Below are 14,439 nucleotides of genomic sequence, written 5' to 3' on the forward strand. Positions count from 1 at the left end.
GTAGTCCAGGCTGTATTAGCTGTCTTCTCACAATCGGGGTGGCAAAACCAGGCTGACTCAAAATGGAAGAGACGCTCCCCTTTGAAACGACCACCTACTGGATCAATTATGAGGGGAGCGTGATCAGAGTTCAGAGTGGGTTTAACCAAAACCGCTGCATCCGGGTGCGAAGTTCTCCAAGCATCATTCGCCAGAGCCCTATCCAACCTGATTCTTATATTAGCCTCACCCTTCCTCTTATTACTCCAAGTAAAACAGGGACCATGAGAACCAATATCCTCCAAAGCACAAGCTATGGTCATATCCTTAAATCCCTCAATATCTCTTTGTCCAGTACGGTTACCACCCTCCTTCTCGTGCCAGGCCAAAAAAGAGTTAAAATCACCATAGCAAAGCCACTCCATGTGTTTGCCACTTCCAATTTGGGTTAATTGCTCCCACACTTCTTTCCTTTTACTTTTAATAGAAGCACCATAAACTGAAGTCATATAAAAGAAAGAACCATCTTTATTATAAACCTTAGAATCTACTACATGGCTGTTTGAGAAAATAACATCAACAGTAATATTATGAGTCCAAAGGAGAGCCAAGCCACCTGAGGCGCCCTTCGCATCCACTGAGAAACAAGAGTGAAAGCCTATCTTCCTACACAGCCGAGTAATATTATCCTTTCCAGCCTTAGTTTCGATCAGAAAAATTATGTCTGGCTTCTCTACATGAGAGAGGTGAACTAGGTAACGAATTGTCGCAGCCCTCCCCAATCCGCGACAATTCCAGCTTAAGATTTTCATTGATTCCCGCGGTGCTGAGCCTCCCCAGCTACCACGGGTTCCAAGTATAAAAAATGCTCCACTGCTTTTGTCTCAGTTTGAGTAGTCTCGACTGGGTCTTGCCTCTCTTCTAGACGTTCCAATCTGGGTCTCTTCTGTTTATCATGACCAAAATCAATGGCGCAAGCTGGATCATGATGGACCATCGCAAACTCTCCTTGATGTAACTGCGTCTCAACTATATCCATGGGTGAGTTGTGGGTCTCTTGGGTCGGGTGTGGTGGAGGTAATAAAGGAAAGTTGGATGGGGGAGACACTTGTTCATGAGTAGGTGAGGAGTGGATAGTGGGATTCTGATATGGTGGGTCGGTTATAGGGGGATGATTTAAGGATATAGTGGAGAGGTGTGGAATTAAATTAGAAAGAAGGGATGCCACGTCAGGGTGATTGAAAATAGGGTTACTAGCTAAGATTTGATTTAGATTGGTGGGTGAGTGACTAATATGGTTGGGATTCAAAGCTTGCGGATTTTGGGGGTGTAATGGAGGGATATTTTGTGATTGACATACCAATCCCGAAGTGGAAGGAGGGAGAGTGGTATGAGACAGCCCTGGTAATTTTGAACTTTCCATAATAACACTCTCCTTCAGAACACCATTGGAAGAGCTTGCAGCAGGAGAAATAGAACCGGCGGTGGACACAATCTGAGACTGATTAATCAGTTGCGATGGCATGCCTTCTAGAAGTCTGGGATCCGAGGTGGTCGCCCTCGAGGAGGAGCCATATCGAAAAGCGGGAAAGGAAGGGCAGGTCGAGGCCTTTTTGCAGCCATGCTCAATACCATGCTTGTGTTCAGCATCAAAGAGGGACACACATCTCTTGACTTCATGGTCGAATAAACCACAATAATAACAGAAACTAGGCAGCCTTTCATACTTAAGAAGAACAGTGGTTTTACTCCCCGATCTTCGCTTGACTGTGATAGTCTGGCGCAGAGGTTTGATGATACTGATGTGAACCCGCGCCCTAATATACATGACTCTCGCCCCAAACTGAACACCTTGAACCAAAATTATTTGCTTGGGATGTCCAACCTTTGCTGCTAACTGAGATCCCACTTCTAAGTTGAATAATTCCAATGGGACGTCATGTATTTGCACCCAGAAATCTGTGCTATGGAATCCCCATTCTTGATTGGCATTCCAATGTTCCAATAGTAATAAGTTTCCCCCAACCGCCCAAGGGCTCTCATCCAAAACATTCAGTAAATCAAGCTCATGCTGGAATTGAAAACGATAGCGATTCTCCTGCATGGGAGTGATAATAACAGGAAATCGAGGATTCCAGGCATGAACGAGCGCTTCCGAAACAGCTTGGCGTCTGTAGGGTTTACAAAAGACAATCTGGCCCACCAGACAATTTTTATCAGCGTCCTCCAATCGATCCTCAACCCCTTCCTCTAAGGCCAGGGTATCTTCATCATCGTCATCGTCCTGGAGGGAGGTGCTTGCTGTATGAGGGGGGATCTGGGGTGACGATAGTTCAGGATTCTCTTCCATAATACAGAGAGTGAAACTACCGGAGTGACAGGATCAAGTGGTAACGGAGATCACGTACGGTGACGGAGAAGAAAACCACGCACGGCGACGGAGAAAAACTGACCTTCAGCTAAACCACTTGACTTCACATCACCGTATATCATTATAAAGATCTTCAAAAAAAAAATGTGAAAAATTAAATGGGGAAAACTTCTATGCAATAAATTAGATAGGAGAAAGTTTTCCTTCACCACACCATATTAGGGTTCACAAACCCCTATATATAGGGTTTTAGTATGTTCCTCAAAATACCCTCCCAATAACCCCTACACACATTTGAACCCCTCATGATGAAGTGAATGGATTTCCTTTCACCGTGGCTGAAGGAAAACTCGGTCCCAGGCTCCTAGCTAGTAGATATTAGTCATTATTAAGATGATCATAAATCTATCCAATGGTTTACTTGCTAAATCATCAACCCATGTGGTTGAATAATGACAAGTGTGATGAAAAAAGTTCTTAGTCCAAGCCATAATGGGAACTTATTTTTTTCTTCCAATTTTGATAACCTTTTAGAATTTGAACTAGCTAGGCATTTGGTTTTCTCTTTATAATTTGTCAACTACCCTACAATGCATCATTTAAAGTCTTTTAAGATTGTTGTTCTTGATAAATTCCAAATGAATCACAAGAAAATAATGTTCAATCCAGTGTTCGCAAGGATCAACATGATACATGGGTTGGACCAATACATATTGTATTGGTATCGATCCGAATTGCTCATATTGAACCATTTTACCCTAAATAATATAGATACCATATTTTTTTTACGTGTTACCCTATATCCATTTTATGTTAGTGATCCATATCGTATCGATGCTTATTCGGTCAACACTGATCAATCGATATCAAACCGAGACCTAAAACTTTGAATATATATGTTTGTTACGAGTTAGGATGGAAATTAAGATGTACTTCTCCCACATTGTTAATATCCTTGCCCAATACATGTTTCCACAAATACAAAGGAGCTGAGGTGAGCTCGCTCCCCACCAACGCCCCACAAAATAAAAAGGAAAAAATTGCTGTCTGGTCATGTAGTCTTTGTGCAGACACATGAGTGTGCAAAATTATCATGCAACCCCTATCAAATAAAAAATCTCATCTATGTATATGCTCCTACGCGTGCTCTCATTGGCCCCTGTCCTAGTGCAGGAGCTACATGGCAATATGAGAAAAAAACCCTTAAAAATAACATGGCCCCATAAAAGGTACAAAAATATATATCTTGCTTCCATGTAGGGTCCCAATGGCCCGTGGTGCGGGGGCCACCTTGCCTTTCAGAGACCCTCCCTCGTGTATAAAAAGGAATTTCTCCTTCTTCTTTTTTATGATAAAAAAAAACTATTATAGATTAAACAAAAGGGATTACATATGATATATTACATTTGTTCAGTAAAGCCTTGTAGGTTAGAAGGAACTTCTTCTTATTTGTTCTAGGGCTGCAACAGGGTCGGGTTAGGCCGGGCTTTTCAAAACCCCAGCCCAACCCTGACTACTCTTAGTTGGGCCCAAACCTGACCCGACCCTGACTCAGGGCCTGGAAAATCCAACCCTGACCCGCCCTCAGGTCGGGCTGGGCTGATCATGATTGACCCTAATCATGGAGTGGGGGAAGGTAGAGATGCATGGACTGGACTGAGTTGGGCATGGTCTGGGAGAAAATTATCAATTTTACATAAAATAATATTATAAATTTATAATAAAATATATTATCACTTATTATCTTCATATATAATATATTATATAACAAAATATGTGTGACATTTAAAGTTTATAATATCTATAGTATATCAATATATATATATTATAGTCTAGGTCAGGCCAGGCTCAGCCCGAGACCTCAATCCTAATCCGACTCGACCTTGATTCAGGGCCAACAATTTTTAGTCCTAACCCGCCCTTAGTGTTAAATATCTCAGCCCAGACCCTATTCAGATTCAAGACGAGTCAAGGCGAGTTCGCACCAATAGGACCAAACTTACACCCCTAGTTGTTCCTCTTCTGTTTCTCTTTTTAACCGTTAAGGTAAAGAAGAGGAGGTAGCAAGAAACTTTGACATGACAATTAAAAAAAAAACTGTCGCTAAATGTAAACTAAAGAAGGAACAAATCAAACTCCAAAATAAAAATGAGATTATATATGGCAAATGCTGTCATGGGGGGATGGGGTAGTTGAAGATTAGACATGACGGTTGTCAACTGAAACCCCAACAGCCAACTCAACCAATCCATGTGAGAGCAGTGGGACGGCAACGTGGGTGACCCTCTCTTCTCTCATTCTTATCCTTTTTTCTTATATTATATATGTCGTTCTCATATGGTTTCAAGTGGGCCCCCCAGGACTTGACCATATATGGCTAACGGAGTCACCTTGGCTTGGTGAATTGGTGTATGGGTTTTCCACTTGTCTTGTGGCTATCGATCTGTTGCGTGTTGGGCCCATTCTCTCATCGTCTCTCCATCGCTGTTTTTAGGAATAATCACACATTCATACATAGATAGATAGGCACACGAGTACCGGTGTTAGTATATTCCTTTCCCTCAATCTCCTGCCAGTAACTACTCAGTGCCAAAAAGCACAACTCTCCATCAATCTCATTATCTATCACTATCTCACCTTCATCAGCATTGGGAGATTAACATGGGGCAGGCCGGTCCAATCTGCGAGCATGGGAGACAGCCGGCCACTTACCCCCTTCTTACACTTAGATGATTCTTAGAAGGAATTTACAAGGGGAAAGGAGTTTTAGAGTTTTAGGTTATAAATAGATAACCTTCCTAGCCCTTCTCATTCATAAATATTTTTTCTTTGAGAAAAATACTATGTTTGATATGCAATTTCAAAATAGATTTTGGATCTAAAAAGTAATTTAAAATTAAATTCTTTATTTCTCACTTCAGAATACATTTTAAATGATAATATATTCCGAGAATACATATCAAATGAAGCCTAAATTGTGATAAACACAGTTTTGGAACAATTAGTGAGCGTTCAACATCATAAGGTTGGAAGTAAAATAAATATGACAAGGTATTCTCCATGGACAACAACATTGCTCAAATTATTAATCATGGACTTTGTAGGCTCCATTTGGTTGCAAGGGAAATAAAAGGAAGGGAATTGAAATCAAATCAATACAAAAGTGGAAACTTTAATAATTAATCCTTCACACAATTGTATAGCAAATTTCAAAACGTTTCAAATTTGGTTACTAAATTCTATTTTACTTTACAATCAAATCCCTTTGATTTGAAAAGTAAAATAAATTTTATATTTAATTAAAATATATAATTGTCAAATATAGTAAGAGTTTTAGATTAGATTATACACTCATGAAAATAAAAATATTTTTTTTTCTTTTCAAAACAGATTTACCTTCCCTTCGCATCCCTTTACTTACTTGAAACCAAATAGAGCCAAAAGGATTTTATTTTGTGGCAGAGTGAAACCATTAGGGGTAGCAATGGTTGGGTCAAGTCACCAGCACACCCAATCCCCAAAAAAAGAGACAAAAAAAAGGGGGTAAAAAGAAAAGCTCCCGAGTTCTCTTCACCCACGGTGACCCACCACTTGAAATGGTTGGATGAGACTCCTCACATAAATGTAGGAATTATAATGAGATCATAGTGGTGGGTGAAGAGATTTCATGGGTGGAAACAAACTCTTTCTAAATGAAAAAGAAAAAACACAATCAACAAGATTCACGTAAGAGAAAAGTTTCATTGAACCAAGCGGCGTAAAGTGTATCTTTATATCAGCATGAAAATATTTCCCACTTGAAAAGATGATGTGGCAATTTGAACCATATGAATACCTAAGTATTTCTACTTTATCATAAGCTTTTGACATATCTAATTTGAAAACAGATTAATCTCTCTTTTTATTTCTGTCACTTTAGAAAATGGAAGATCTCATAAACTACAATAATATTATCCGAACTCTATCTATTTTTTATGGAAAGTTTGATCTTTACAATTGCAAAGATTCTCGTCAAATGTTTTATTTATTTAAAATTTTTTTTTATGAAAGAAAAAGATTATATAAACTAAAAAAGAGAGTACAGTGGGGATGCACAGGTTCCTGCTCTGTCTTTACAGTGGTGGAAAGTAATATTATCAAAGTTGTCCATTTTTTCGGCTAAGTAAAAAAAAAGAGATATGAGGTTCCAGGGTATGGGATGCTTGGGAGGAAAAATAAAAAATATGAAAGAGTTCTTTGTTGCATAGTCATAAATACTAAATCGAAACTTTTTCTTTTTTTGCTCTTTCCCATCCTTGAAGAAGACCGAAGAGTTCTGCTTCCTTTGAATCTTACGTTCGGAAGTTACGTGCATCTGTTAAAAAACTCTGTCCATCTATCAAAATGTTAAAGTTCCACTTGGCCAAGCATAGGTATGGCTCATAACTTGGAAGTACCCAGATAACATAGTTGAAATCTTTTAACAAAATTCGTACCAAAAAAAAAAATCTTTTAACAAAATGTTGGGTCCCTAAAGGTTTAGTAACAACGGCAAGAATTAATTGGCCCATAGGCCACTAGGATGACAGCCCAAGAGGGTGGTTAGGGGTGGCATCCCAACTCTAAGAGGAGAAGGCAGCCAAGGGGTAGGCTGTGGGGGTGTGAGGTGGCGGGGGAGGGGGGAGACAAGGGGGTATTACAGGATATCAAACATCCAATGGGAGGTGGGGGTGGAGTCGAAAAAACAACCTCCCCCTAAGACTTAGGTCAATGCTCTACCAGAACTAGTAGCCACCACCACGCCAAGAGGCGTTTCCCCAACCTTTGCACTCAAATCCAACCTAATAAAATGTCTCAATTTTTAATGACGATTGCATCAAATGGATCCACACTATGACATGTGGCAAGCAATGGATAAGACAAACATTTACTGAGTTTGTTCTATATGGTGATCAGGTCTCAATGATTCAATCAATCTATTAAAAAAAATTAGAAAAAAAGCCTTTTGGTTTTATGGCCAGAAATCACTGAAATGATGAAGCTAATCCTGGCCTCTAGTGGGCATGCCAATTCATTGATCGCTCCTCTCTAACCAACTAGTTGTACATGTGATACAAGTCCTTTTCCTATGGTTAAAGACGGGTTTTAATCAAAATTTAGAAGTAGATCACTTTTTCTCCAATTTAACATTTTTCCAACCTAAGGCAAAGGGATTCTTTTGGTTTGGTTTTCAGAAAATTTGTAGTTTTTCAGTGGCTCTACTTTTTTTTTGACGCAGAAACCCTGCGGAGGGGGAGACAGTTTATTCTTCATGAACGGGGGAAATTTTTTTGATTACAATAGATGCGAGAGACTCGGGATATGAGTTCTCCCACCAACCAAACTCAGGAAAACAAATAACCCATTTAACAATATTATGGGCACTAAAATTACACTTTCTTGGAGTAAAGAAAAGCTCACAACTGTGGAAGCCTTGTTGAAGATGCCTGATATCTTGGACAACAGACGAGATCAACAAATTTGGCAGTCAATCAGAATGAACAATATCCTCAATTAATATCTGGCAATCTGAGATCAATACAATCTTGTTATAACCCTTTGACTTAGTCAATATAAGATCAAGTCTCAAGACAAAGGCCTCACCCACTAAAGCAGGAGCTAGGGCCAAATGGAAAAAATAAAGTTACATATTTTTCCACCAATCTTGATTACAATAAAATTTTCACAGTATTTTACTTCTTAAACCCTATAAAATATGAGAAAAGTAAAATATTTCCTACTTTATTTTACTTTCAAAATAATACAAATGGAGCCAATGAGAAACACTAGAAAAGATTAAAAAAAAAGTGAGCTTTGATCATCAGTTTTTCATCAGGAAACCCCTTTTTCTGATAATTTCAGTGGGACCCCCCACTATTTTTTTGGGTAATTTCAGTAGGAAACCCCCCCTCCCCATGATTTCAGGTATCAGTATTGGTATCGAATTGATTATATCAATCGATTCATATCAGTATCAGCTGTGTCCGATATCATATCGACGGTATCAAGACAGAAAGGATAAAATGGGAGAAAAACCTCGGTATCAATCTTTTGAAAAGCAAAACGGTCCAACCTGATCCAATATATATTGGTATCAATATTAATATCGGGAGGGCAGGCCTTGGTGGAACTATAAGGTTGCTCCATTTGTGACCAAGTGGTCATGGGTTCGAATCTGAAAACAGCCTCTCAGTGAAAGTAGGGGGATAAGGCAGCGTAAATTATGACATCAATACAGTGAACTAAATCCCTGCACTCCCCACATTCTGAACAACCAAAGGTAGAGAAGGTACTGTGAAAATTGACTTTGAAATGGTGTCTTCAATTTTCATATATAAAAAAGACAAAAGGGACAGTAAGATTATGACAAAATTAAAGTGGTGGTCCAAAATGATGGAAAAAGGCAAAACCATATCAACAAATTGAGCTTAAAGGACTGCCAAAAAGGGCCAAAAAAATAAAAAAGAGTTCAAAGGACATTTGTACAGAGAAGCTCAAGCTTGATATGCATTCAAAGTTTCACAGAAACTAGGAAAGCCATTTAATGGGATCTGGTCCATCTAGAGTTACCCAATTAACTTTCCCTCTAGATAATCACAGGAAATTTCCCAACCCACAAGATAAAATGAGTGAAATATGTAATTCCCTGTTTGGCATTTGAAGTTTGAAGATGCAGGGGAGGTAAGCATATGGGCTCTCTTTAAAGATTAGTATTTCTGTAACTCATCATCCCCCAGAGGAGTTAGTTACCTGTCATTGGTCCACAATACAAACTGGGAATTTCATATTTTGAGTTCAACTTCCAAAAATTAGCTGAGACATGTTTGTTGGTATTATAAAACTAAGAAATAATATTGTAGTAAGAAAAGAGAGAGAGATCCTGTAGCAATAGATGGATTCTAAAGAGAGAAAATGACAGAAAAGGGAAGCAGGGGATGAAAATCTAAACTCTTTATGTGGGAGAAAGTACCAGAAAGCCAAAGTAAAAGCAATGCAGTCAAATGATACAAGAAATTGTGTCAAGCCCATTACTTCACAGCCTGTGAGAGTTCTAGAAAATCTGGAAGAACCAGACAATCTAAGATAATTCCAAGTAGCCCATGTGGTATTCGACAACTTTTCCTTCTTCTTCACCAGTTCTCCTTATCTTTCCTGTTTTATATTTTCCTGCTCAGTTCTTCTGTTCAATTCTTTATTCTTCACCTGTTCTGGAGATTCTTCTCTGAAGAAAACCCAAACCATTCTGGCTTTCTGGTTTCCAACATGTGGGAGTCAGAGAGTGAGTCTGTTGGGGGAAGAGAGTATGGAGATGGAGTCCTCAGTTCAAGTAACCATGGAGTTAAGACTGATGGGTTCGAACGAAGAGATCAGTCATGGTAATTCTATACTTTTTATTTAATGTTTGTGGGAATTCATTAAATTTGGATTTGTTAGTTCCTAAAGCAAGATGAGGTTGTCCTGTAAATAGGTATGTTGCTACTGATATTCCAAGTGATGTTCTTGTTCAAGTTGGAGATGTTAGTTTCCACTTACATAAGGTAATTAATTCTCTGTTACAGAAGTTCTACTATGGGTTCTCTACTCTTTATGGATTCCATTTTGGGTTTTATATTTTTTTGTTGTTTAATTATTATTATTATTTTTTTGGCATTTGTGAACTGGAAGTATCCCTTGCTATCCCGGTGTGGAAAGATGAATAGAATCATATATGAATCACGAGATGCAGACCTGAACAAGATAGTATTGGATGATCTTCCAGGTGGAGCTGATTCATTTGAGCTTGCAGCAAAATTCTGCTATGGGATTGCAATTGATCTGAACGCTGCAAATATCTCAGGCCTTAGATGTGCTGCAGAGTATCTTGAGATGACAGAGGACTTGGAAGAAGGCAATCTCATATTCAAGACTGAAGCATTTCTGAGTTATGTAGTCTTGTCTTCATGGAGAGACTCAATTCTAGTGTTGAAGAGTTGTGAGCAGCTCTCTCCATGGGCAGAAACTCTCCAGATTGTACGTAGATGCAGCGAGTCCATTGCTTGGAAGGCTTGTGCGAACCCAAGAGGTATCAGGTGGGCTTATACAGGAAGACCCACAAACTGGAATGAGATGAAAGAATCAAGCCCCAGTAGGAATCATCAGGTACCTCCAGATTGGTGGTTTGAAGATGTTTCAATTCTTAGGATTGATCATTTTGTCAGGGTTGTTACAGCAATCAAGGTGAAAGGAATGAGATTTGAGTTAATTGGAGCAGCAATTATGCATTATGCATCAAAATGGCTCCCAGGATTGATGAAAGAAGATAAGGCAGATGAAGGAAGTAACAGTAGCTGGAGAAGTGAACTCCATATGATTGTTGCAGGCATTAAAGAAGATCCACCAGGTGTTCAGATCAGAGAACAAAGGATGATCATTGAGAGTCTCATCAGCATAATACCAGCACAGAAGGATAGTGTCACCTGCAGTTTCCTTCTTCGGCTTTTGAGAATGGCAAATATGTTGAAGGTTGCACCTGCTCTGGTCACCGAATTGGAGAAACGCGTTGGGATGCAGTTTGAACAGGCTACTTTGCCTGACCTGCTTATTCCTTCATATAACAAAAGTGAAACCTTATATGATGTGGATCTTGTTCACAGGCTTTTGGAACATTTTTTGGTACAAGAACAGACAGAACCTTTGAGTCCAAGCATGGAGTCTTTCACGGAGAAGCACACATATGAAGGGAATCTAAGAAGTAATGCACCTAATGCAAAGATGAGAGTAGCAAGGCTTGTGGACAGTTATCTTACAGAAGTTGCCAGAGACAGAAACCTCTCCTTGACAAAGTTCCAGGTCTTAGCAGAGGCCTTGCCTGACTCTGCGAGAACTTGCGATGATGGACTCTACCGAGCAGTAGATTCATATCTTAAGGTAACTCAAGTCTGAAGTCTCTATTCTCATTAGCAAGTTTTGGCTTTCTCTGCACAGTTTACTTTTTACTCCTGAATGTACCTTGGGCTAATTCAAGTCTTGTGTTCCTAATCTTATATGATAGTTTTGGCCTTCTGCTTCTCTTACTATAACTTATCAGAATTTTAAGACTTCCAAGACCATGGAAGTTGATTCATATGATAGATGAACATAACAAACAAATTAACATGATAGAAAACCGAAGCAGTGATTTCGATAGGACAGAAGCAGGATAAAACACACGTTTTAAAAAACCCAAAAAATGCTTCCAAAGATAAAAATAAAGGTACAACAAACAAATGGACATGATAGAAAACCAATGCCGTAATTTGTATAGAACCAAAAATCGAAATTTTTATCCCAATCATTCAAGATCAAATAGGGCTCTTGGTAGCAGATACCTAGTCATGTAAAAAAATGATATTCATATGACCATACATGTATGTAAACACATACATATATACGTCGATAAGTTCACTTATGGAGCTTGTCCTCACAAAAAAAGGGCTACATCCATTCACTAGCAACAATAAGTTGTCCAACAGAATTTAAGCAAAACATTTCTCTCTTCAAGAACTTAGATTATGGTTATTCAAATAGAAAAGGAATGATATGAACATTGAAGAAGCCATAATTCCTGTCAGCCAGCAATAACATGAACCTGAAATTGAAGCAAAACATTTCTCTCTTCACTATATCAAACAATACTTATAGGTCACTTAGAAAATGAAGAATGAACAAGGTAGATCAATAGAATTTTTAATCCTCCCCTGCCCCCTCTCTCTTTTTGATTGTTCTCTAAATTTTCTTTACAAATTCACAGGCCCATCCAACACTCTCTGAGCATGAGAGAAAGAGGCTCTGCCGTGTAATGGACTGTCAGAAGCTGTCCATGGATGCCTGCATGCATGCTGCACAAAATGAAAGGCTCCCACTGAGAGTAGTGGTGCAGGTCCTATTCTCTGAACAGGTAAAGATAAGCAATGCCATAGCAAACAACTCCTTGAAGGAAACTGGAGAATCTTATTACCAGCCAATGGTATCAAATCGGAAGGCCTTGCTTGAAGGGACTCCACAATCCTTCCAAGAGGGATGGGCAACAGCAAAGAAGGACATTAACACACTTAAGTTTGAGCTTGAGAGCACCAAGGCTAAGTACATTGAGCTCCAGCATGACATGGAAAATTTGCAGAGGCAGTTTGATAAGATGTCAAAGCAAAAGCAGTCATCACCATGGAGCAGTGGGTGGAAGAAGCTGAGCAAACTCACTAAAATGACAGCTTTGGAGGCTCAGGACATTGGACCACAGATCCCACCATCTGCAGAAAATACAAGAAAGATTACCAGAAGGTGGCGGAATTCTATTTCCTGAACAATGAGGTCGAAAGGGTTAAAGCTACAGAGAGTGATACTATTGTTGCTCTGTCCTTCCTTCCTCTTCTTCGCCAAATTGGATATGACAAAGGAAATGGGAAGGCTGATGGGGCCTGGTTTGAAGTGGTGAGAAGGCAAATGAACATCAATTAGTTTACAGCTGCTATGGCTTTTAAGAGGAATGCCAGAGTAGTTTTTTAAATTACTGGTTTGAGTTAGAAAATGCTTGTGAGCCACATCTGTGTTTGTGTCACTTTTGAATTTTCTCTACAGCTTCTTATATTTCTTCTGTAATATTTTGTTTCAAAAGGGAAAAATTAGCATTAAAGTCCCCAGCTCATCAGGTGAATCAAAACATATGGGTATGAAAGAGGAATTATTCATGCTGTCAAGCAATTGGACAGTAATGATTTGTATAGAGCCAGTCATCGCAATTCTATTTTCACAAAAAACGCCTCTTAAACCCGACGAACCATTGTATTAGAACTTCAAGCATCAACAGTAATTGGATGCAATATGTTCCACTTTAAGCAGCCAAGACTAATTGTGATAATGCTCAAGGAAAAACAAAAAAGGCTTCCCACCACAGACCATGTCTTAAAAAACTACCAACATATCATTTCATGACAACATCAATGGAATCTGTTAGCAGATAAGTCTAAGGGATGGCACTTTTGCCACATTACTTTCTTCCATAAATAATTATTTGGCCTCTAATGAGCTACACCAAGTGAAAAGTAGAGGGAATAGAGCTAGTTTTCGTAAAGAAGAAGAAGAAAGGTTCTTTTTTTCTAAACATTTTGGTACTGTTGATTCCACATAGATAGCTAATACAATCTCCAACAAATTTATGTTCTTGGACAGTTGAATGTGAATAAATAAGCTTAATTGTGGACCACTTAGATGTATCTCTTCAATGATTTTTCGAACAATATCAATACTTCTAATATCTGTCACACTAAACATTTCTAGGAAAACCCCAATTTAGATATTTGGGGTCAGACCGAGTTTTCCTTCAGCCACAGGAGGCTTCAGATGCGCGCAGTGGGTTTCAGAGGGTATTTTGGGGAACATACTAAAACCTAGGAGGTGTTGTGAAGCCTAGGATAGTGGGAATCTTAGGCTGTGTTTGGTATGCATTCTAGGTCGATTTTGCATTCTCAGATGATAAAAACAGCTATTTTTATCTTCTGAGAATGCAAAATCGACTTGGAATGCATTCCAAGAATGCATATCTATTGCGTCAAGAAATCGTCGAGCGGTCCTGCGAGTGCCGTCACCTGCAAGTGGACCAAGGGGTCAACAGAGAGAACCGGTGTGGTTCCGGCCTAGGGCTCTCCGATGCCAAAGTTAGATCTCCTGAGCAAATAGATGAATAGTGATTATTCAGTATGAGTTTTGATGTCCCTTTAAGGGTGGTGTACCTTTCCTTTTATAATAGTGTATGGCGGTGTGGAGAGTCCCAGTTTGATGGCGAGTGTGCCGTTGAGTGGATAGAGGCCCTGGGTAGTAGGGCTCTGTCCCGATTGGTCATCTCCCCGTGGGAGGGAGTGTCCTGGTGGTATCAAGATCCTTGGCGAGTAGATACTCGCGTGTGGTGATAACGTCATTGGTGCTTGAATCCGTCTGGGTGACGTGACCTCTAAGCGGTGGCCCAGAGTCTTGGTGGTGGCATAAGTCTATAGTGACACGATTGGGTCATAGATGAGCGGCCTCGGTGTCCGTGTACATCACGTATGTGTCCACGATGC

The 14,439-nt window shown here is 39.5% G+C and overlaps 1 protein-coding gene across 2 annotated transcripts; it reads left to right on the forward strand.

Moving 5' to 3' along the window:
- The first annotated feature begins 9,273 nt into the window (after positions 1 to 9,273).
- Positions 9,274 to 12,724, forward strand: LOC122662179 (root phototropism protein 3-like). Of its 2 annotated transcripts, XM_043857748.1 has the most exons (5): positions 9,274 to 9,473; positions 9,597 to 9,744; positions 9,837 to 9,906; positions 10,034 to 11,275; positions 12,138 to 12,724. In XM_043857748.1, exons 2-5 carry the CDS (start codon positions 9,632 to 9,634, stop codon positions 12,684 to 12,686), a joined length of 1,974 nt encoding a protein of 657 aa, XP_043713683.1. In that variant the 5' UTR covers positions 9,274 to 9,473; positions 9,597 to 9,631; the 3' UTR covers positions 12,687 to 12,724. The 2 variants fall into 2 exon arrangements, with proteins under 2 accessions (XP_043713683.1, XP_043713684.1); XM_043857749.1 differs by having other exon boundaries at positions 9,388 to 9,744.
- Positions 12,725 to 14,439: the final 1,715 nt, after the last annotated feature.

Source organism: Telopea speciosissima, chromosome 5, assembly GCF_018873765.1.
Source record: "Telopea speciosissima isolate NSW1024214 ecotype Mountain lineage chromosome 5, Tspe_v1, whole genome shotgun sequence".
In the NCBI taxonomy this organism is placed as follows: domain Eukaryota; kingdom Viridiplantae; phylum Streptophyta; class Magnoliopsida; order Proteales; family Proteaceae; genus Telopea; species Telopea speciosissima.

Excerpts from the sequence above, each read along its gene's own strand:
- LOC122662179 (XM_043857748.1), top strand. The coding sequence starts at position 9,632 with ATGTGGGAGTCAGAGAGTGAGTCTGTTGGGGGAAGAGAGTATGGAGAT. Across the intron at positions 9,907-10,033 it reads TTAGTTTCCACTTACATAAG|TATCCCTTGCTATCCCGGTG; the intron begins GTAATTAATTCT and ends GTGAACTGGAAG. Across the intron at positions 11,276-12,137 it reads CAGTAGATTCATATCTTAAG|GCCCATCCAACACTCTCTGA; the intron begins GTAACTCAAGTC and ends ACAAATTCACAG.